This window comes from Nipponia nippon, unplaced genomic scaffold (genome assembly GCF_047370975.1).
Source record: "Nipponia nippon isolate SJK-2023a ecotype South Korea unplaced genomic scaffold, ASM4737097v1 scaffold_66, whole genome shotgun sequence".
Lineage (NCBI taxonomy): Eukaryota > Metazoa > Chordata > Aves > Pelecaniformes > Threskiornithidae > Nipponia > Nipponia nippon.
This window is the reverse complement of record NW_028262387.1, coordinates 232,156-253,045: the sequence shown is the minus strand read 5'-3', so window position 1 is coordinate 253,045 and position 20,890 is coordinate 232,156. Positions and strand designations below refer to the sequence as shown.

At 60.7% G+C, this 20,890-nt stretch overlaps 1 protein-coding gene across 1 annotated transcript in view; it reads right to left on the bottom strand.

The window, feature by feature from the left end:
* Positions 1-17,339, bottom strand: part of LOC148051154 (antigen WC1.1-like) — a 33,289-nt gene extending 15,950 nt beyond the window's left edge. Inside the window, exons 1-3 of the mRNA XM_087738329.1 lie at positions 17,310-17,339; positions 16,080-16,410; positions 15,409-15,723 (exon numbers count right to left, since the gene is read on the bottom strand). Of these exons, the coding sequence (XP_087594455.1) occupies positions 15,409-15,723; positions 16,080-16,410; positions 17,310-17,339 (676 nt within the window). The remainder of the gene's footprint in view (positions 1-15,408; positions 15,724-16,079; positions 16,411-17,309) is intronic.
* Between the last annotated feature and the right edge of the window lie 3,551 nt (positions 17,340-20,890).

Genomic DNA, 20,890 nt, shown 5'->3' with positions numbered 1-20,890 from the left:
TGCTCAGAGGGGATCCCTTAATGGAAATGTTCAGTATCTGCACTCCTGACTTAGGCTTAGGCCTGTGGGCTGCAGAAGAGAGGCTTAGCATGTCTTGATGACAATTTTCTCTGTGTCTTTTATTTTCCACCGTCACATCTGGAGAGTACCCTTTGTAGGGGGAGAAATCCTCATTTTTATGACTGAAAGTGTGGAGCCTTGAGACAAGACAGGCCAAAGGGCTCAGCTCCTGTGGCTCAGGGCAGAGTCAGGGGAGCTGCAGTGTCCATCAGTCTTGTTCCCAGCTGCCCTCTGCTTTCATGTCTGCTACCTCGAGCATGACTGCACGCACGTTACTCTTGAAAAAAAGAAAAGCAACTGGACTCTGATGAAAGCAGGGGAGTCCTGTTTCAATGGGCAGATCTGCAAACTCTTCTTTTGCCAGCACAGAGGTGTAGTTGTGATGGAGAGGGCAGGACACGGCCCCTCTCACAGAGAAGCAAAGGAATCTGAGAGGAGACTGGCGCCCCACAAGGGATGGCTCAGCACTCCCTGGGATCCTACAGGAGAGCCGTGCCTTTCTGGGGGGCAGCACGCAAGCCCGGCAGGATGGGCAAAACAGACAGTCGGGTGTCCTGAGGATGGGATGTCTTAAATGGAGAGTCAGCTCATTGCCCAGCAGACAACGGCCAGCAGACATCTCCAGTGAAGGCCCAAAAGAGAGCTGCCTGAACGCAGCCTCTCCCAGTGCTTCTTTGCAGTTGCCTCCCACTCCCTGCCCACGGCTCTGCTGGTTGGAGCTGGAGTTGCCAGGAGCTGTTTCTCTTTCCCAGGTCTCCTCCCTGTCCCTGCTCACAGATCCCATCCCACGCGCTGGGCATTCAGCTCTGCCCTGCAGACACCTCCTGGCAGCAAGGCACTGCCCAGGGGGATCTCCCTGCTGGCAAGTCTTCAAGAGAATATCAGGATAACCCTGAGGAGACCACAAAGCTGAGGTTAATGCTTTCAGTACGCTGAGGCGGGTGAAGTGACTTCATCAGGTTCCTTGAAAAGCCTCACTGTAATGCTGTAGGAGTCCCTGTCTCTTGTGCAAACCTGACAGCTCCATCACCATTTCCACCTACCATCACAGCTGGGAAGTGAAAGCGCCAACCCTGGCAAGCGCCTTTCCTCCCAGGTAGCCCCTGCCTTGATGTCCTTCTTGAAGAGTGCCCTGTGAAATGTCCCAGGGGTGATGTGGAGCTGTGAGCCGCCCTCACCCATGCAGCACACTCTCGACAGCAGAGTGACCCTGCCCTGCCCCACCAGGGGTTGCTCCTTCCATGCAGAGCTGCTCCCCACAGTGCCATGGGGAGCTCCCCGGGCAGGCTGAGTGCTGACCCTGGCAGGGGGCACAGTCCCTGCCCCAGCACACAGCCCCCTGGGGTGGGGGACCCTGCTCGGAAGGACAGCCCTGGGCACCTCCAGCTGCACACCGTGGCTTCACAGCAATGCAAAATTGCCTAAGAAGAGCCCCCTCCTTAAAGATGCCACAAGCTGTGGGCTGTGCCAGCTTGAGGAGATGCCTCCAGGAACTACAGCTGCATCGCCCTGCACCCAGAGACTGACCGTGTCCAGGGCTGCAAAGATTTCTCCTCTTTTGAGCTCTCAGTCCTCCTCGCAGTCCTGACTGCCTTTAAGCTCTCAGTCTGCCTTGCTCATCTCCCTGGGAGACCCTGGGAGGGCCCTTCGCCCTGCTGCGCTTTGCAGAGGAGCTGCTCCTGGGCAGAGCTGTCTCTCTGCAGCACAGCGTAGTTGCCAGGAGCTCCTTCCATCCCAGCAGCCTGGACCAGCTCAGCAGCAGAGGACCAGCCCAAGGCATTTTAATGTCCCCTCTGGTGGGTTTGGTGCCGAGTCCATGAACCTCAGACCCTGAGAGAAAGTTGATGAAACCTCTCAAGAAGTCAAAGTCAGGTGCAACCTCCAACGTCCCTTGGAGCTTTAATGGCTCCCACTGAGGGACATCACTGACAAAGCAACCCTGGGGGCTGGTTAGAGCAGACAACTGGAGGCAGTGATGAAGGGTAGGCAAGGGCTTTGTAAAGGTGGCTTTGGTGCTGAGTAAACCTGGATGTCTTTTATCAGGCCAAAGGGCCAAGGCCTGGCCCCAGCCCCTGGGAAGGGAGATCCCGTCCCACACACATGGCTCGGGGCAGTGTTTTGTGGGGACGTGCAATGCCAAGTGCAGGACTAGGGTACGAGACCTCCCAGGCTCTTGGGTGGAGACAAGGAGGCCATGAGGCCCTAGTGCTGTAAGCAGGAGGTGTCTCCTGGCAGGCCTTGGTGACACAGACAACAGCCGCAGCCAACAGGAGAAAGACCTCAGCTCTGTTGGGGGCCTTCAGCCTTGTCAGCTCCCTTGGCCATCTCCACCACAGGCTGTCCTATGGTGTCCTAGGCCTGCACCTGCTTCCTTGAAGGCTGTGGACATCCACTGTGGACTTTATTCCCTCCTGCCCCTATGAGCAGTTCTGGGATCACACATGGGGTGTTTATAATCCTTCAGACCGATCCATCTCCAGGCACAGGCCAGTCAGTCCAGCTGGGAACAGCCCCAGAGCTCTTTATTTTGGAGTTAGAGGTGGATCTCGGCAGCTGAGAAGCCACCCAGCCCCTTTGCTAACAGCCACTGCTACAGCTGCTGCTCCCGGCACCTTCCCCTCTGCTGCGGTACCAGCATCTAGCGCTAGGGAGGAAGAAAGAAAAGTGCATGATCGTCTGACCAGGGAGAAGGCAGAGAAATGCTGCAGGCGTAGCTCAGGCCGCCTGTGATGGGATCTGCTTGCGCTGAAGCCTCAAGGTGCCTGTGAAGTGGGAGAGGTCCCTCGTGCCCAAGCCCATGAGAAGGTCCCAGGTGCAGCTGATCAGCCTGGGGCTGAGTCAGGTTGGGCCAAGACCTTGAGTGTCCCATACAGGTGTCCCCCCTCGGGGCAAGGTGTCTTGGCCCAGGACTCTGCAAGGGAAGGACATGCTCTCTGGTTTGGCAAGGGGAGAGCCAGCCATCAGAGGGATCCCTCGGTCTTCAGCCAGGACTTTCACATCGCCCATGGAAAGCCAATCCTGGGTACCCAGGCAGACCCCTTGGGTGTCAGGGAGGTCCAGCCCAAAGGCAGCCTCCAGAACCTGCGTTGGTCTTGCGAGGGCTGTCAGAGAAATGCCTCTTTCCCACGGGGCTGCCCTCCGGGCAGGGATGGGCCTTGCAGCTGGGGGAAACACCACCCCTTTTTGGAGATAGTTACCAGGGGAGCTGCCTCTGCTGCTCCTGCCGCCGCCTGTTGTTCTCAGCAACGTGCTGGAAGATCTTCCTCTGCACGTGATGTGGCTCCAGCCTTCTCAGGACCTGGACCGCTCGTGGGGAAAGGTGGCTGCAACAGCAGGGAAACATCATCCCTCAGCCCCTGCCGGAGACCCCTTCTGCCTCTCCCCTCGTCCAGCCTCTGCACCCACCCGGTCCCGCATGTGCCCACCCTTTCACCCTGTGGGGAGTTTTGGGCCTTGGCTGTGGGGGTAACCCCCGTCACGCCCATGTTAGGAGACATCAGAGGGTGTCCTACACAGCCCCAGGATGCAGGGATGGGGGTCCTGGACATCTCTGTGGGGTCACGACTGCTCGACTGCCCCTGGCTGTGGCCAGAGCCAGTGTACACTTACTCAGGCTGGAGTCTGTGCAGCTGGGCTGCTGCTGCCATCTGCTCTGCTGGGAGAGGCTTTTCAGCCCTTCTCCATCTCTCATTGAGCTCCTTTCTCCTGGGCTGGGCTGGAGGGTGGGGAGTCCAAGTGCCTCCAGTGCCGAGTGCCTGCCAAGGAGGAGACGCTCTCAGCAAAGGGGATGGCAAAGAGAGGTGCTGCTTCCCAGAGGACCTCTTGAAAGGGGCCTGCAGCAGGACCTGGGAGCTGGGTAAGTCAGCACCACGTGCCCATCATCACAGCTGACGGCTGCTTTTCCCCCTCAGATCCTGCTGCTGATCTCTCCCTCACAGGGATGAGCAGGCAAACCCCTGCCCTGCAGCTGGGTGTCAGTCCTGCTCCCAGCCCCTGGAGACCTGCCGCCCTGGGTGCCCCGACAGAGAGGGTCGCTGCTGCTCTCAGCGGTGTCAATCACTGCCCGTACCTGGGGCGGCTGTCGGTCCTCCCCTGCAGCCCAGGCTTCCCACGCCGCCCATTCTGCCTGTGCTTGCTGTCGCCGCTCTTGCCAATGGGTCTTTGTTTGCTCCCACTCTGCAGACAGCTGCCAGACCTCCTGGAGGGCATGGAAACACAGCAGCAGGCAGGATTAGTCTCAGCTCCTGGAGGGGGATCCCTTGGGTCTGACCCGCCTTGGTGCCCCTTGCCACAGCCGGTCGGTCGGCAGCGCTTTGCCCCTACCCGGTCAGGGGCCGTGGAGTCATGGCAGGCTCCTCAGCTCAGGGCAAACACAGCTGAGTGACCAAAGACCTCCACTGTCAACGACCTACAAAGGACTTGTACATTTTCCAGAGCCCCTGGCCACAATCAAGTGTTTCACGACAACCCAGGGGGCAATAACAGGCGGGAAGGATGCACAGCACCTTCCTTTTTGTGAAGAAGATGTGAAGGAGGTGACAGACAGGTTACAGTGAATGCACGCCAAGGGATCCTTTCAGGATGGCTCTCTGCACAAAAAGGCTTTTGCCCAGTCTCCACCAGCATGGTCGTTACAGCAAGGCAGAGCACGTACCTGCAATGCTCTCTTGCAGCCTTCAGAGGAAGGGAGTGCAGCGGTGCCCCTGGCTGGAGGAGCTGGCTCCTGCCTGCCTGCCTCCTTCGTCCTGGGGGAGCTGCCTGGACATGGCGGGAGCACACTGCAAAGAGACACCAGGAGGAGTCGGCGTGAGCACGGGGCAGTTTGCTCTCCCAGTTTCATCTGCTATCAAAGCTCCACAGGCTGGCAGAAGCAGCAGGGGAGGTGGGGCCGTTTCCCAAGGCAAGGGAGAGCCTTTCCTGAGCCCCATCAGATGGATGGGAGAGGACTGCACCTCAGGTCTGTTGTAAGGGCAAGCAAAGTGATGAGGGCTGCACTCAACATCTGCCGTCTTCCCCACTAAGGGGCCTGCGATGGGGCAAGCAAGCTCCTAAAACCATGGGGCATGTGTCAGGGACCTTCCCGAGTCCCTACAGCCGGAGTGTCCAGAGGGGATGTCTCTCCTACACGGGTGCAAGGATCCCTTTCATCCCTTCCCACAAGGGGCTCACCTGGCAGAAGTCTTCTTCCCCACGTCTTGCTGCCTTGGGTCTGGCCCCTGGCTTGGCAGCACGGGGGAGGAAAACGTCACCCGCCTCTGCAGCAGCTTGTCAGGACGCCCCTCTGTACCTGGGAAAGGAGGAAGCTCTTCAGAGCAGCCCCGTGGAGAGTGCATTTTCATCGGGCTGTGGTCACCCTCTGTGGGGCAGGGCCCCACCTGCACAGCAGGGACCCGCTCCCGTACCTCTTCTGGTCCTGTGCTTTTCTGCAGCCTTCTTGTGCCAGGTGGAGAAAGCCTTGGCCACCCTTCTGCTGATCACCAGGAACTTAAACCTGGAAAGCACATGATGACAGAGGCTTGAGGAAGGGTGACCCCCTACCCTCTGCAGCTTCCCAGCACTGATCCTCCTGACTGCCGTGCCAGGCATGGCATCCCTTTTCCTTTGGGGCCACGCACGGCTTTTATTGGCAGTCTCCCCCCAACACCAGAAAATGCAGCTTCAACTCCTCTCCGTGTGCAGCTGGTTCTCTCTGATGGGAATGACGGCAGGCCAGGCGTGAGAAACACAACCACGACGCCTGGTCACTCCAGGAGAACATGCGTGGAGCCCAAACTCAGCATTAGTTAACCAGAAAGCAGTCACTTCAGGATTGATCCCTGACTCGACGCTGAGCATCGAGTCCCAACAACGTGCGCTGCTCAGCAGGAGCTGGGAAGCCGCCCGCTCGGTCGGTCGAGGGCTTCAGAGGAAACGCACTCACCTTGGGAACGCGCGGGCAGGAGCAGCCTGCATCCCCTGAGCGGCGGTCGCTCCACCGGAGACAGCTGCACCTGGCATCCACAGCCTCTGCAAAGTGACACAGAGCTGTTAGGAGGTTTCCAAGGCAGTTTTCTCTTGGCTCCCAAAGGCAGCAGACCTGTCTCCTGCTCCAAAAGAAAGCCATTTCTCCAAACCCCTCTTCCAAATCCTCAGAAACTACCAAGAAACTTTCTTTGCTAATGGAGAAGTCTGTGGGGGTGAGCATGGGGAAGGGCGTTTGACTGGCCTGCCACGGCCAGGCCGGCCAACGGCGATTGGGTTGCTCACCCTTCAACAGGCTTCCCAAAGACATTGAAGCAGCCCTCAAAACCTGAGCAACTCACGCTGTGAAGCAGGGCAATCCGGCTGGCCTTGCTCTCCAGCCCTGTGACGCAGTCGTAATAAAACCGCATGCACAGGACATCGTCCTTGCAGGACAGAACGCCAATGTCCTTGAAGGCGAAGGAGAGGCGCTGCCTGTTCCTCAGCTGGAACGAGTACAAGAGTATGGTCTCTTGCACACAGCCCTCCACCACGTGCCGCGGGAAGGAGGTGGCTCGCGACAGCCACCTATAGTCCAGCGGCTTGATCTTGACATCGCCTGTAAGGAGGAACAACATCGTCACTGCCACAGCAGGCCAAATAGCCATGTAAGATGCATAACAAAAGAAAATTCTCCAAAGAGCAGAGAGCACGCACCCCACCCCCAGACATGGAGGGGCAGAGGGGAGGGTGGCCGCTGCCTTCTCACCGGGGATAACCACTGTGGGGAACGCAAACTCCTGCAGACGTAACAAATCCGTGTCCAGCTGGAAGACGGGTCTTCGAACCACATACACCTCTTCTTTGCCCTGGAAGCGCTCATGCAGCATAGCGAAGGTCCCGAGTCCTGTGACCAGGACACCCTGCCCAGGAAAAAGACAAAAAGGCTGATGAGTGAGGACAACGGGTTGTCTCGGTGTGCTGCCACGATGCTCAGGGAGGAATCGCTCCCCAGGGCCCAGGCTCCCCAGGGCAAAGGAGGACCAAGGTGCCAGCCCACCTTGTCCAGCTTCAGCTGTCCCAGGATGTAGGCAGACACAGCATCCCAGATGGCCACAACCTCTGGAAAGCAAGGGAAGCAGGTGTCAGGCTCCGGGCCAGCCAGCTCACAGCCTCTCGGCAAGCTCCTCGCCCAGGGGTTGACAGATGCAGGTGTCCACCAGCAGCCCAGACCAACACTGCCATGGCTGCGGAGCTGGGCTGTGCCCCAATTTCAGACTGCCAGCCTTACCCTGCTCCCGGGGCAGGGCTGGAGCAGAAATGGGCATGTGGGAAGGGCTCAGGACCAGGGCTGTGACCATCTAACCCCCAGCAAGGGATGGCGCCCCAGAGCCCAGGACGTGATCTGCCAGCCTGGTGGCACAAGAGGACCCCATGGGAAAGAACAGAGGTTCTCCCAAAGGAGACTAGCTCAAGGCAAAGGGCTGATTTACAGCAGAGGCATTTCCAGCTGGCTCGTGAGAGCCCTGTGGGAGCTGAAGGACACCCCAGCCTCCAGGACGCAGGGCCCCTTTTCATCGCAGAGCCAGAAGCCCAAGAGGTACCAGCTCCCAGGGGAAGCTGGCCCTGGACAGCCCCCCGAGCAAGGGCAACGAGCCATTCCCACGGGAGCCTGGGGGCTCAGGGCAGCCGGGCGTCCTGGTTGCCACGTTATCCCTGAGCCTGGTGGGACCCTCAGGCAGGGCTCTCGCGCACCCCCAACCCTGTCAAGCCATCCGCACAGCCCAGCAGCTGCAGCTTTTGACAGTGGACAGCCCCGGTGCGACCCCTCACGAAGCAGCTCCCAAAAGCCTTACCCTCGGTGGAGAGATGCAGGAGCATGGGGAACAAGCGGCTCAGCTCCAAGCTGATGGCCACGGTGCAGCAGCCCTCCAACGCGCTTGCTGCTTGCCCTCAGCTCAGGGAAAGGGATGCTCTTGGCAGCTCCCCGCCCAAAACTCCTCGCCGACGTGCCCCTGCTCTGCCTGTCAGCAAGGGTCCTGCCTGTCAGCGAGGGTCCCCCAGCGCAGGCCCGCTGCCTCCCGACCCTGCTCCTGGCTGTGGAGCAGCTCCGAAGGGCAGCAGTGGGGAGCCCCTGAGCAGTGCCCAGCAGCACCCAGGCCTCGCCAGGAAGTGCCACGGTGCTGGGGAGACCTCCCTGTCATGTGGGGCATCCCCCTGTGACATCAGCCCGCATCATCTGAAGGTGAATTATGACGCCAGCAGGGAGACGGCACAGCTGGGTACAGAGGATACAGATTTCCCAGCCTGCCCACTTACCTTTGCCACTGTCACATTTGTACAAGGCCCCCACACATCTTGGCACAGCCAGTGCGAGCTGGCCTCCACCAAACCTGGAGCCCACGGGGCCTTGGAGGCAGGGAGGGGCCAGGCTGGGCACAGCTTTTCCCTGGGAACCTCCCTGAGGAGCCTCCTCCTGTGTGTCAGCCTGTGGCCTGGCACCGCTGCCACAGGGACAAGCATTAGAATGGGGCAAGGCAGGGCTGAAGTAGCTCAGCTGGGAGAGCGTTAGACTGAAGATCTCAAGGTCCCTGCTTCAACCCCAGGCCTCAGTAATCATTTTCTCCCTTATATGTTTGCAAAGCCCATTTGCCTTCTTCCAGCCTGCCCCAGCCCTGCTTGCTCCTTCACCTCTTGCCAGAGCACCATCACGGCTCTGTAGCTGTAGATCTGTGGCTTAGAAGGAGCCATTCTCCAGCACCAACAGTCCCCAGCCCCTCCCTGGGCAGGACTCTCCCTTCAGTGCTCCTCCGGGGTGGTCTCCAGCTGTCCCTCCTTCCCTGCTCCACAGGGATCGAGATCTCTCCTCTGCGGGGTCTCTGCAAAGACCCCGTCTCTCTCCTCTTTGTCATTCTCAGTGGTGCACAGACTGGTCCCATCCTCACACACCTCCTTCACCTGGACCCCATTTCCCAGACCGGAGGCCACCATCCCCCCAGTCCCAGGGAGACGCACACCCTGGAGCTGAGTCCTGAATGGCGGCATCCTCCCTCCGGAGGGAGCTCTGTCCCAGTAAGACCTCTCATGTGCCCAGGACAGCTGACAAAGCCGTGCTGAGGATCATTCAGCTGGTGCTCTCCAGCTGTCCAGCACCTCCAGAGGAGTTTGGCTTTTTTCGTGACTGAGTGCAAGTGAGAGGACTGGGAGAGGGAGAGACTGTCTGTCCAAGCAAGGTTACTGTCTGGCCAGCTTTGAGCATGAGCTTGAAAATGCTTGGCTGCAGGGACAGAGCCTGCAGGACTCTCACTGCTCCCAAAGAGTCCTTCTAGGTTGTTCCTGAGCAAGAACAGGAGAGTCACTGAGAAGGATGGGCCCTGGGGCCATGTGTGCAAAGCAGACTGGATGAGCAGCCCATCCCCTTACCTCCTCCACTCCACCACTCCAGAAGGTCACGGTGACTGCGGTCTGGTTTTGATTCCCCCAAGCCCTCTCTGCCAGGCAGGGGCTCAGTGGGGAAAACATCTATGGCACTGGGCGACACAATTGCCCCAGCTGTAGCACCACGAGGACACCACCCCTGCGTGTGGCCAAACCGTCGGCCTTTCAGTTAACAGCTGACCATGCTCACCCACCCTGCCACAGAGACCCTTAGCCCCAGGGAGAGGGAAGCTTGCCCTTCCCCCCACCTGCAGGGATGCTGGGGGGCAGAGGGGTGCGGGGGGAGGCCCAGCGCCTGGATGAGGGGCTGTGAGCTTTCTGCTCCTGTGTCCCCTCCACCGCATGCCCTGGGCTGCCATCAGAGCCTGGGGGCACCTCAGCCCAGGGAGGGCATTTCCCTCAGCCTCTTGCTCGGCTCCTGCTGTGCAGCTGGGGACAGATGTGACACAGAGGGCTGTAGCCCTGGGGGGGCAGGGGAGGCTCAAGGGAAGGGCTTTGCTCCTCTCCATCAAAACACCCCAGGGTGGGCCAGAGCGTGGGAGCAGCGCCTGCAGCAAGAGCCTGCTTCTGCCCCATTGCCCTGCAGAGACGTGGAGGGGCAGTGCTCTGTAGTACAGCCCTGTGCGAGGATCAGGCCCCAGTGCAGAGGCAGTCCGGACTTCCCCCATCTCAGGAGGGTTCCAATGCTCTTTTCTGCAGAGGGTCCGTGAGGCACCAAGGGGGACAACAGGACTGTGCTGGTCACGTCACAGCAGGAGAGTGTCTCTCCTGCTGGCAGGTGTCAAAGGGATGTAGCTCAGTGGCAGAACACCTGGGTTGTGAGATATGGCCTTTCACTGCAGGGTCTCCAGCCCCTGGGAACGGTGAGAAAGAAATTTCGAAGAAATATGGTACAAAAGTGAAGCAAAGAAGAGGGGGGGGCGGGGATGTCTTCTGAACACAGGACAGTGGGCACCAGTATGGACACTGACCTGCGGATTCAAGCCACCACAGGCAGAGACAACGCAGAAAAGCCCACTGTGTGTCCCATGCCACCTCCCCACCAGCTCTGCCCTCCCCAGCTCTAATATTTCTCCCTTCTCTGGCACCTGGCAGAACTTTGCCTCCTCCTCCTCAGGGAGATGAGCCACAGGCCCTGGGGGTGTCTGAGGGGGCAGCACACCTGAGCAGAGAGAGCCCGTTTCATGGCATTTGGGGGCCTGAACAATCTGGCCCTGCAGGCTGGGTCTGTGCTCTGGAGCAATGCAGGATCAGCACTGGGCCCCAGATCTGGGCTTGCTCCTGCAGCTCGCGAGGACCTACCCGAGGGTGTGACAGTGAGACCCCAACCCTCTGCACTGCTGCCCCACGCTGGGCAGAGCAAGGCTGTGGGAGGGGTCCACAGGAGAGCAGTGTTTCCAGGGCGAGACCCCCAAGGGGATGGGTGACACACATGGGCACTGCAAACACAGCCCCATCCCATGGGAAACCCCCACCGGGGCAGGCTCCAGCCCTGCATCTCCACAGGGAGAGATGGGCCCAGGGCTGGGGATGGAGGGGCTGGCTTGGGACCGGGGGCTGCCAGCAGGAAAAGCTCTGGGGACCAGGGCAGAGGGGTGTGTGAGCAGCTGTGGAACCCCGAGGTGAAGAGATGGGCACTCACGGGACCTTAGAGAGAGACATTTTGGCTGGAAACTGTGGCTGGCAGGATGCAAATGTCTCTCTCAGCAGGAATATTCCCCAGGGACCAGGGGCTCTCGCAGCCCCACAATCTGACCCCGAGGCTGCTGTCTATCCCTGAGACGTGCCCCTTCCCCACCACCATGTCTTTGTGCTCTGCTCCTCCCGATCAGCCTCAGGGAGACACCCTGACACCTGCCCAGGCAAGCACCAGCTCTGGCTCAAACTCCTAAAGGCTTTTAGTACGAACAAAAATGGGGGCATGGTACAAAAACAAGGGAATAAAAAGAGAGGAAATGCCCGGCTGTTTCTGCTGCCCACGGGAAAAGGGAGACGGTTCCCTGGTGCTCACGGCTCTCCCAGCTGCACAGACCTCTCCTCCCTCCTGGCTGCACCCAGCTGCACGGCAGGGACGGGCTCTCCTGGCGCGGGGCTCAGGGACTGTTGTGCACTGAGCTCCGGTGGCACAGCCTGTGTGTCCTCAGGGGGATGTGCCAGAGACACCTCTTCAGCATCGTCATAGCCTGTGCTCTCTGGGGACAGGGACCAGGCATCTCCCTCAGCTCCAGGGCCCCAGCACGTCTCTGGGAGCACAGCTTTGCCCCTGCAAGCAGCAAGGCAGCCATTGCACATTCTCCCCATGGGGTGCCCCTCCTGCTCTGTACATCACCTTCCTCCCTTCTCCTCACCAGTCCTGAGACGTTCAGCTCCCTCTCCCACCCCCGGGCCCCCAAGGAAAATTCCGGGGGCACAATCCCTCATCCCAAAATTTTGGGCCTTTCAGTACAACGATTCATCCGGCACCAGGGATGGCAGCCCAGGATCCGGCAGCGCTCTCTTTCCCTCTCACCTCCAGGTGCATCCCTCGGTCCTGCTGCCTCCTCTGGTGCCCTGGCCATTTCCCAGTCTCCCTGCCCCAGGGCACGATCCTCCCCAGGGTCAGAAACCTCCCTGGCATCATCATAGTCATCTGCTGGGTCACCTCCGGGCAGGACAGGGACGTCTGAAAGGAGAGGGGAGCTGGTGACAGGGAGAAGATACATTTGCAGAGCAGAGGATGGGAGGATGCACAGGGACATGGGGCTCAGACACCGGTGTTGGCAGCACCACAGGAGACAGCCCCCATGTCCTCCCCAGCTCCAACAGAGACACTCAGTGACACCGCTGTTCTTCACATGTCTGCAGGAAGGAGAGATCCACTCCTTCCCGCACCCTATTACCTGCTGCTGATCCCGGACCATCCTCCTCCTTGCTGTCCCCGGGGTAGTGCTGCAGCTTGGTCAGGGACCCCTCTGAAGAGGAGCCTGGAGAGAGGTGCAGCAGCTGTTAGGGGAGTGCGCTCTGCTGACCAGGCTTGTGGTCAGTGCTGCTGGGGACGGGGGACCCACAGAGGCAGGGCTGAGTGGGGAGAAGGGCTCAGGACTCACCCTGCTCCCCTGGGACAAACCCTGTCTCAAAGGGGCTCCCAGAGCTGCCCCGGGACAGCCCCTTCCCTCCCCCCTCAGGTGTCCCAGAGGGGTGCAGGGACAGGCAGAGAGGGGCTGTCCCCAGCTGGGACGGGAAGAACTGGTGGGGAGGAAGCTCCTCTCTTGGGCCCAGGACCTGGCTGCTCTCCCCACAGCCCCCACAGCCCCAGCACTGCAGGGACCATGGGTCAGGGGACTGCAGGGGGTCAGCCGTGGGTGGGAAGTGAGGGGGAAGGGCCTGGCAGATGTGCCCCCCGGGAGGAACCCAAACCCACCTGAGCCACTGAACCTCGCCTGCTTCTCCCACGCTGGGCTGTAACCGATCTCCTCATACGCGGCCTCACGGAAGGGCTCCCAAGCTCTCCCAGAGCCTGTGGACAGCAGCAGGGCTGGCCCATGGACAGGCAGAGACAGGACGGGATCCTGCTCTGCTCCCCCAGCTTTGGTCCCCTGGGCCAGCAGACGGCTATCGCCACAGCACAGTTCCGCTCCCCTAGTCCAGCTCTGCCATTTCTGTCCTTGGCCCGTCCCTATCTCCTGCGACAGCCTTTCAACGTCCCCTCAGACACAGCCCCTGTGCCCCTCTGGCCCCTGGGTCAGCTCCCTCATGCTGAGCTTGGAGCAGGTCCCACCTTCCCTCTTCCCCTGGAGCTGCCCCCTCTCTGCCCCATGGATCCTGGGGGGAGGTCAGGGCTGGACAGAGGAACAGCCTGGGGGCCTGAAACCATGGGGATCAACCCTGCTGCCCTGCAATCCTCCTGGCATCTCCCCTGACCCACAGCCCCCTCCACAGCTGCCCACAGCGCTGCCAGTGTGATGACCTCCTCTGTCTCCCCTCTGCTCCCATCTCCCCCAGCCCAGCTCTGCCACTTCTGTCCTCAGCTCATCCCTACCTCCCCCCGTCTCTGGACTCTCTCTGCCCCTTGCTGCTGGTGGCCCATGGTCAGGCAGTCAAGGAGGCGGTGCATGGGAATGAAGGCAGCACACACCCTTATCCCCCCAGCCTGTGCCACTCACTCACACCTCACTGCACCCCTGGCCTTGCCAGGAGGCATCTTTCCCTGCCACCCACCTCCGCGCCCAGCCCTGGCGCTTCGCACTTGCCCGGCCAGGAGGGCCAGGACAAGGCAGAGAAGGGCCCCCAGGATGATGCAGATGATGACGGGCAATGAGACTCTCCCGCTGATGGTCGGATGGCCGCGGGTGGGATCTGCATGGCAGGAGCACAAAAAGGGCAGCACCAGGCCTGGGAGAGGTGGGGGGCTGGGACACCCCAGTCCTGACCCCATTACACCAGGGGTAGACGACCCCAGGAGTGAGTCATAAGGAAGATCCCACCCTGATGGGGAAATGTCAGCCCTCCCCAATGCCCCCACCCCACTGCTTTCCCAGTGCCTGGAGTTTCACATCCTGGCAATGAGCCCCTTCCCTCCTGCCATGGGTCACACTTGGCCCTGAGAAGACCCAGTACCATCGGGGAGGACAGGTTACCTGGTCGGGGGGTTGGTGCTGCTGTCGTGGGTGCAGCTGTAGAAGAGGAGAAGGAGAGCTGGGCTGAGAGGGTGGGTGTGCAGGTACCAGGGAGCCTCCTCTCACACACCGTGTGTGCATGTGTGTGCATGTATCCCTGACACATCCCACCCAAATTGCCCCTCCTGCAAAACTGGTCAGGGTGGCCAGGACAGAGCCCAGGGCCCTGCTCTGGCTATTGGGCAGGATGGCACAGGTAGCCCAGGAGATGCCCCTGGGGGCTGCAGGGCCCTGCAGGCAGAAGCCAGAGGACATCCAGCCCCACAGAGGCTGCTGCCCACTTGGCACCAGGCTCCCAGGCTCCACAAGGACGGCCTTGCTCTCAGGAGCTCTGCCAAGAGCTCCAGCAAGGGTCCCAGCCCTGCCGCTCACCGGAGCAGCGCACGGCAGCATCCTCCTTGTGCCGGCAGGCACCGCTGTCCCCAGGCCGAGCCCAGCAGTCCTGCAGAGATGGCTCTGTCCCCCGGCACTCCACCTGCTCCAGCCAGATGGGGCCCGTCCCCTCCCCAAACGCAGCCTCGTCCAGGGCAGACACCGCGGGGCCACAGCCCAGCTGCCTGCAGGCCACCTCGGCATCCCGCATGTCCCAGGAGTCGTCACACACCGTCCCCCAGGAGCCGTGATGCCAGACCTCCACTCTGCCCGAGCACCCACTCTCGCCTCCCACGGCACGAATCTTCTCCCTGTCTGGAGAAGGCAGAGACCTCCCAGGGCACCGGGACAGCAGGCAGAGCCCTGCCAGGCCAGAGGGGCATGCAGAGGAGCAGCTACCTGTGCAGCTCGTGGAGTTTGGGCACACGGTCCCCAGGGCCGGGGGTGTTTCTGGCCGTCTCCCTGCAGAAGGAAATGCTGCGGTGAAGGGGCTGCTGAAGGGGGTCGTGCAGCAGAGCGTGGGGCTGAGCTCTGCTCACGCCTCCCCGTGCCGCCTCGCTCACGGCAGCAGCTGAACCCCAGTCCTTCAGGGGACACGCACGGCAGTGTGGGGGACCCTGACTGCTCAGCCCCAGAGGGACCCTGGTTCACAGAGCAGCAGGAGGGTGTCCATGGAGGGGACGCTCCTTGGAGCCCTGGCTGGTCTCTTCTGAGACCTTGCCTGCAGACACCTCTGCCTCCCCCGGGCGCTGCTGGGACCCGAGCTGGCAACTTCTGGGGAATGTGTGGGGCTCTGAGAGCTGAAGTCCCATTTGTGCCACCAGAAGCAGCAGGGTCTGGCACGTAAAGTGAAAGCCCCTGTGGGCCCTGTCTCTGCGCTTGACTGTGCCCAGCAGGGAGCAGGAGCTGGGGGGATGCTGGTGCCCGGGGAGCTCCGAATTACCATTGCAGGTGATGTGGGTCTCGTCTCGCAGGTCATCACACGACTGTGGGTCCCAGGGAGCAGAAGGACACTGCCAGAAGGAGCTGTGTCTCTCCCCACACTCCACGCGATCCAGCCAGGTGGGGCCAGACACCCTACCATAGGGCAGGCGTGTTTCCAGGGTCCCTCCATCCCCACAGCCCAGCTCCTTGCATGCCAGCGACACCGTTTGGGGAGTCATTGAGTTGGAGCAAACAGTCCCCCATGTGCCATTGTAGAACACCTGCAGGCACCCGGAGCAGTTGGTGCTGTTGTGCAGCCTCAGGGCCATGAAATCTGGGAGGAAAGACCCCAGAGGGGAACAGGCTGGTCTGGGGCTATGGGAGCAGAGAAGCCTCTTCACCCCCCAGGCCCTCAGCCAGGCAGAGGCACGGCCAGCAAGTCACCCTTTTGCCAGGGGCAGAGAGAAGTCCCTGACGGACAGACACCCATGCCCTCCCTGCTAACCCTTGAGGACAGCTCAGCTTCCAAGGGGCCCCCAGTGGGACTGAGGGGGTTTGTGCATGGGTGTCCCCAGGACAGGCTCAGGCAGGGGCTCAGAGGCAGCCAGGGACAGCCTCGGCCGTTGCTGGATCTCCCCTCGTCCCGGCCTCCCCGGGCACTGGGCTCCCACCACAGCTCCCAGCACAGACCTGAGCAAATGACTCCTGCGTCCTCTTTGTGCCCGCAGTCGTGCTGACCCCAGGACCCTGCCGGGCATTCCCAGACAGCAGGTTCGGCCCCGGAGCAGTTCACACTGTCCAGCCATATCTGACCGGAGCCTTCCCCAAACCGAGCGGAGCCAACCGCCTCCACCACCCCTCCGCAGCCCAGCTGCTGGCAAACGACGGCGGCATCAGACAGGTCCCAGCCGTCATCGCAGACAGTCCCCCAGCTGCCCTGGTGGTAGATCTCCACTCTGCCAGCACAGCGCCCGGGCCCGTTCACCAGCAGGAAGAAACCCCAGCTGCCCTCAGGGGCCGGCTGCCCACCCAGCCCAGAGCCTGGGGGGGCCTGTGCAGTGCCACTCACCCCAGCAAACGACCCCCACGTCCTCTGCAATCCCTGCTGCCAGTGCGCTCATGGGCACGGAGGTGTTGCAGAGGGTCAGGTTGGCCTCGTGCCCTGCGCACCGGACCCCTCGCAGCCCCACGGGACCCATCCCTCTCTGAGGCTTCGGGGGGTTGATCTCCACTCACCCGTCGCACCGGCTCCCTCCACCCACCAGCCGCAGGGATGTGGAGCTGCCTGGGCCTGGGGAGAGCAGCCATGCCCCAGCCCTCAGCACCACCAGACAGCCCACAAACCTGCAGCACCTCTCCAGGCTCTCCAACCCTCACAACCCCCTGCAGCTCACCCGCCTGCCCCCAGCCCTCTGCGGTCAGCTTCAGGAGCAGCTTTCCACAGGCTTGGTTCCCCAGTCCCTGAGCCTTCCTGAGCAAGACACTCTCTTGGCTCTTGGTGGGGCAGAGCCACCCAACACGTCCCTGCTGAGGCAGATGGGGCAGCTCCCGCAGGAGGGAGCAGCAGCTGGCGGTGGCCTTGGGACAGGCAGCCCCAGGACAAGCCTTGCCCCACCTCAGCGCTGCTATTGGCACTGCTGAGCCATGGGGCAGAGCACCCACGCCTCTGCCCCTCTGCATCCCTGGGGATCTGGGCCTGGGAGCCTCTGTCCCCAGCAGGCAGCAGAGCAAGGGGGAGCTTTCCGATCAAACAGGAGAAGTTTGGGCCTGATCCCCAGGGTGGGGCAGAGATTCCTGGTGAATCTAGGGTTTCTTTCGGCAGAAATTCACCCTGGTGCTGCCGTGGGGTTCTCTGCTTTGGGTGGCCAGGTCACACCGAAGGGACAAATGGAGTTAACACAGCGCTGTCCCAGCACTCACCTGAGCAAATGACAGCAGCTTCGTTCTCATGGGAGCACGGTGAGGCCCCCAGGGCGGTCACTGGGCACTGTCCCAGGTGGGCTTCAGTCCCATCACAGTGGAATGAGTCTCTCCAGACAGGTCCCATGCCTCTCCCAAAATGCCCTCCTCTGGGAATGGACTCAGCAAACCCACAGTCGAGGTGACGACAGAGAACATGGGTGTCCGAGAGATCCCAGCGGGAGGCACAGAGAGTGCCCCAGGTCCCCAGCACCTGGACCTCCACCCTCCCCTCACACGCCGTGCTGCCGTTCACCAGCCTGAACCCTGTGTCATCCGGAAGAGAGAAGAATGAGAGAGGGTGGACTTGTACTCTCGCTTAGTTGGCAGAACGCCTGCCTTTCTCCTCTTTCTGCCTGATTTTAGGGCTGCAGACAACCCCATCACCCCTTCCAGCCCTCACACCCAGCACAGCATGGCACTGTCCCTGCCCTGCTCCCCTTGGCCCCAGCACACCCCCAGATATGGAACACCCCACCCTCAGTCCTTACGTGTACAGGTGACACCAGCGGCGTTCGTGCGGGTGCAGGGCTGGTCTCGGGGGGATCCCCTGGGGCAGAAGAGGAAGGATTCATTCCCCACACACTGCAGCTCTCTGTCCCACATGGCACCAACACCTTCTCCAAAGTGAGCTGCCCTGGGCACAGGCAGGGCTGCACCACACTGCAACTCCCTGCAGACCACGTCGGCAGCTTTGGGACCAAAGTCTGAGTCACAGAGTTTTCCACTCGTCCCCAGCACGGATCTCCACATGTCCTGAGCAGGGGCTCTCCCCTCCGACCAGCCGGACAAATCCTGGAGCAATCAAAATCCCCAGAGAGTTCCCAGAGCCCTCTGGCAGTTACATGCCCACGTCCCACCTGGTCTGCAAGGTGGCCACAGGCACAGAGCCCCATGACCCTCCCAGCAGCTCCCAGTGGCTGCTGATGGCACAAACACACCAGGGACACCCTGCCGCTCCTCAGACATCAGCACAGCACTTGTGGCCTTGCTTCTCTCCCAAACCCCCAGCCGTAGGCACTGCTCAGACAAACTGCTGCCATTTTGGAGACCCTGGGCTTCCTGGCAGCACTCCGAGCACTTGGGGCCCAGGGAGACTGGCCAAGGCACTGTTGGCTGCTGCAGCCTGATCTGCCCACTGAGCTCAGGGCCTGGCTGAGGAACCCTTGGAGCCACCAGAAATGCACCACATTCCCAGGTGGTTCTCAGGTCATTGGGACACTGCTGTTAAATGGGACATGTCACAGGGCACAGACGCAGTGTGAGTGTACATGCGGTCTCTGTCTTCACCAGCTCCAGTGCTTGCCTGGGGAGGAGTCCTCAGCCAGGGCCAGAGTGCACTGCCAGTCACCCACAACCATGGTCAATGGCTGGGCAGAAGGCAGGAGAGCGAGCAGAGGTACAGCCCTGGGCTGACACGAGCTCCCAGTGCAAGGACAGGCACCAAGGAGAGCCAGAAAGTGCTGGCAAATCCCCCATGGCACAGGGCAGCCAGGGGCTGGGGCAGGCAGGAGAGGCTGGGAAGCAGGTCACCACTCCCTGTGGGCTGACTCTCATGGGGTGACCCTGGGAAAGGAATGAGGTGGCCATGGGTCACCCTGCTCTTCTGCCCAAGCCCAGTGCTCCTCCTCTCTGAGCAGCCCTTCTGCTTTGGGGGCCATCTTGGTGTGGGAATAAATGAGATAGTGTTTTACTTTGACGAGATGCAGCTGTGCCCTTGAGGCTTGTTACAAACAGGTTCACAGGAATGCAGCTGTGGCCTTGAGGCTTGTTACAAACAAGTTTGTGAAACCACAAACAGAGATTTCCTGTTCCTGTGACACAGTTGTTAAACAGCACCAGTCCCAAGACTGACCCCTGAGGAACACCGCTCATCACTGGTCCTGGGCTGTCTCTGCAAGCCTGGCTTTTATGGGGGACTCAGTCTCCCTGGTATTCACTGGTCAACTGCATCCCGGAAACAGGAGGGTTCCATCTGTGTTGATGGAGAGCTGTGGCAGCTCCCTGCTGCCAGGGGACACAAACAGGACTTTGCATGGCCGCTGAACCTCAGCGGTGAAGCCAGAAGACCCCTCACGGGGAGGTGCCACGCCAGTTGCCTTCCCTTACGTCCGTTTTGTTCAACTTTTGCAGTCTGTCATGAGACAAATGGAGAACATCCTCCGCTTGCCATCCATCCCAGCCGAGCTGCTGGAAGACAAACTGAAGAAGATCATGGATGCTCTGAGCAACAGAGAAGACCCAGGATTGCTGGAGGTGGTCTTCCACACTGCGCTCACCCTGGCCTTGTCCCCGAGCCGCGTCACTCACCTCCTCAAGAACATCTGCTTCAAACCTGACGTGGTGAAGGTGAGTCGCAAGGCCGAGGTGCCCAGCTCTCTCCACCCCCCTCTCCTGGCGCACCGTGTCCTGGCAGACAGGCTTCGTTTGGTCAGCTCGTTGCTTTGTAGATCGTTGCTCCTCTTCCTTCACGTTCCTCGGGCTGAGACGTAACTGTGACCATCCATCCCAGTCTCCTTCAAATGTGGATGAGATGTATGGTCTACGGGAGATGCCCGTCTCTCTACTGACTCAAGGGGAGCTGGAGGCCCGGCAGAGCTTCGTTGGCAGAGATTAGGTGGTTGAAAGCCCAGCCCGAGCATCCTTCTTCTGCCAAAGGTCTTCCATCACCCAGATGATGGGGGAGATGTTCATTCCTGAGCTGGGCTTCTCCTCGGGTCTGTCCATGCCTGAGTTGTTCCTGTTATTTGAGGGCTGCAGGAAGCAACCAGGACATCGCGCTGCTTTTCTCGGAAGTGAAGGCAACAGCCACCTCTAGATCCTCTCCCCTCTGAGCCCATGGGGTATTCAGGTCCAGACTCAAAACTCATAAATAACTGGGACTTTGGGGGACTTTGCTCATTTCTGGCTGCTCCAGCCTCAGACCTCCCTGTCTGATGTACCTCGCTGCCTCACTTGGTCCCCATTCCCTCACCAGAAGGTTCTCCCTGAGGTCCGTGGCCATGCAGGAGGACCCTGCCTCCCCACCGCTTGCTTTAGAAGCAGAATTGTTCCTCAGATAGGTGGGAAGCGAGCAAGGAAGATGGTTACCCCACCCCTCACTTCCTATCGCGTTTCCTTCCCGAGAGGTCCTACCTTCCCACCATGCCTGGAAACCTGCTTTTTGATGAGGAGAACTGGAAAACGGGTGCGACGGATAAGATTTGGAGTAAGTATTGGGCGAAATCTCACTGCTCCTGTGCACGGAGGGAACCCACCAGCAACCAATTGTGATGGGCCAGGGGATGGAGGGAAGGGATTAAAGACTCCTGAAGGCCATCTCTGCCCTTCTGTTGAGTCCTCCATGATCTCCACCTGGGTGGAGCAACGCTGGGTCCCTTTTTGACCAGCTGGATGCTGGGAGGTGGGAGCCAGGCCTGTCACCCTCTTGGTGAGCTTCTGGCCACGTTCCCGTCGTGGAGGTTGTTGGGGGAGATGACTGACTAACCATATCCTTTTTCACACGTAGCTTGTCAGTGTGGCGCGTACTGGGTTGTCACCGA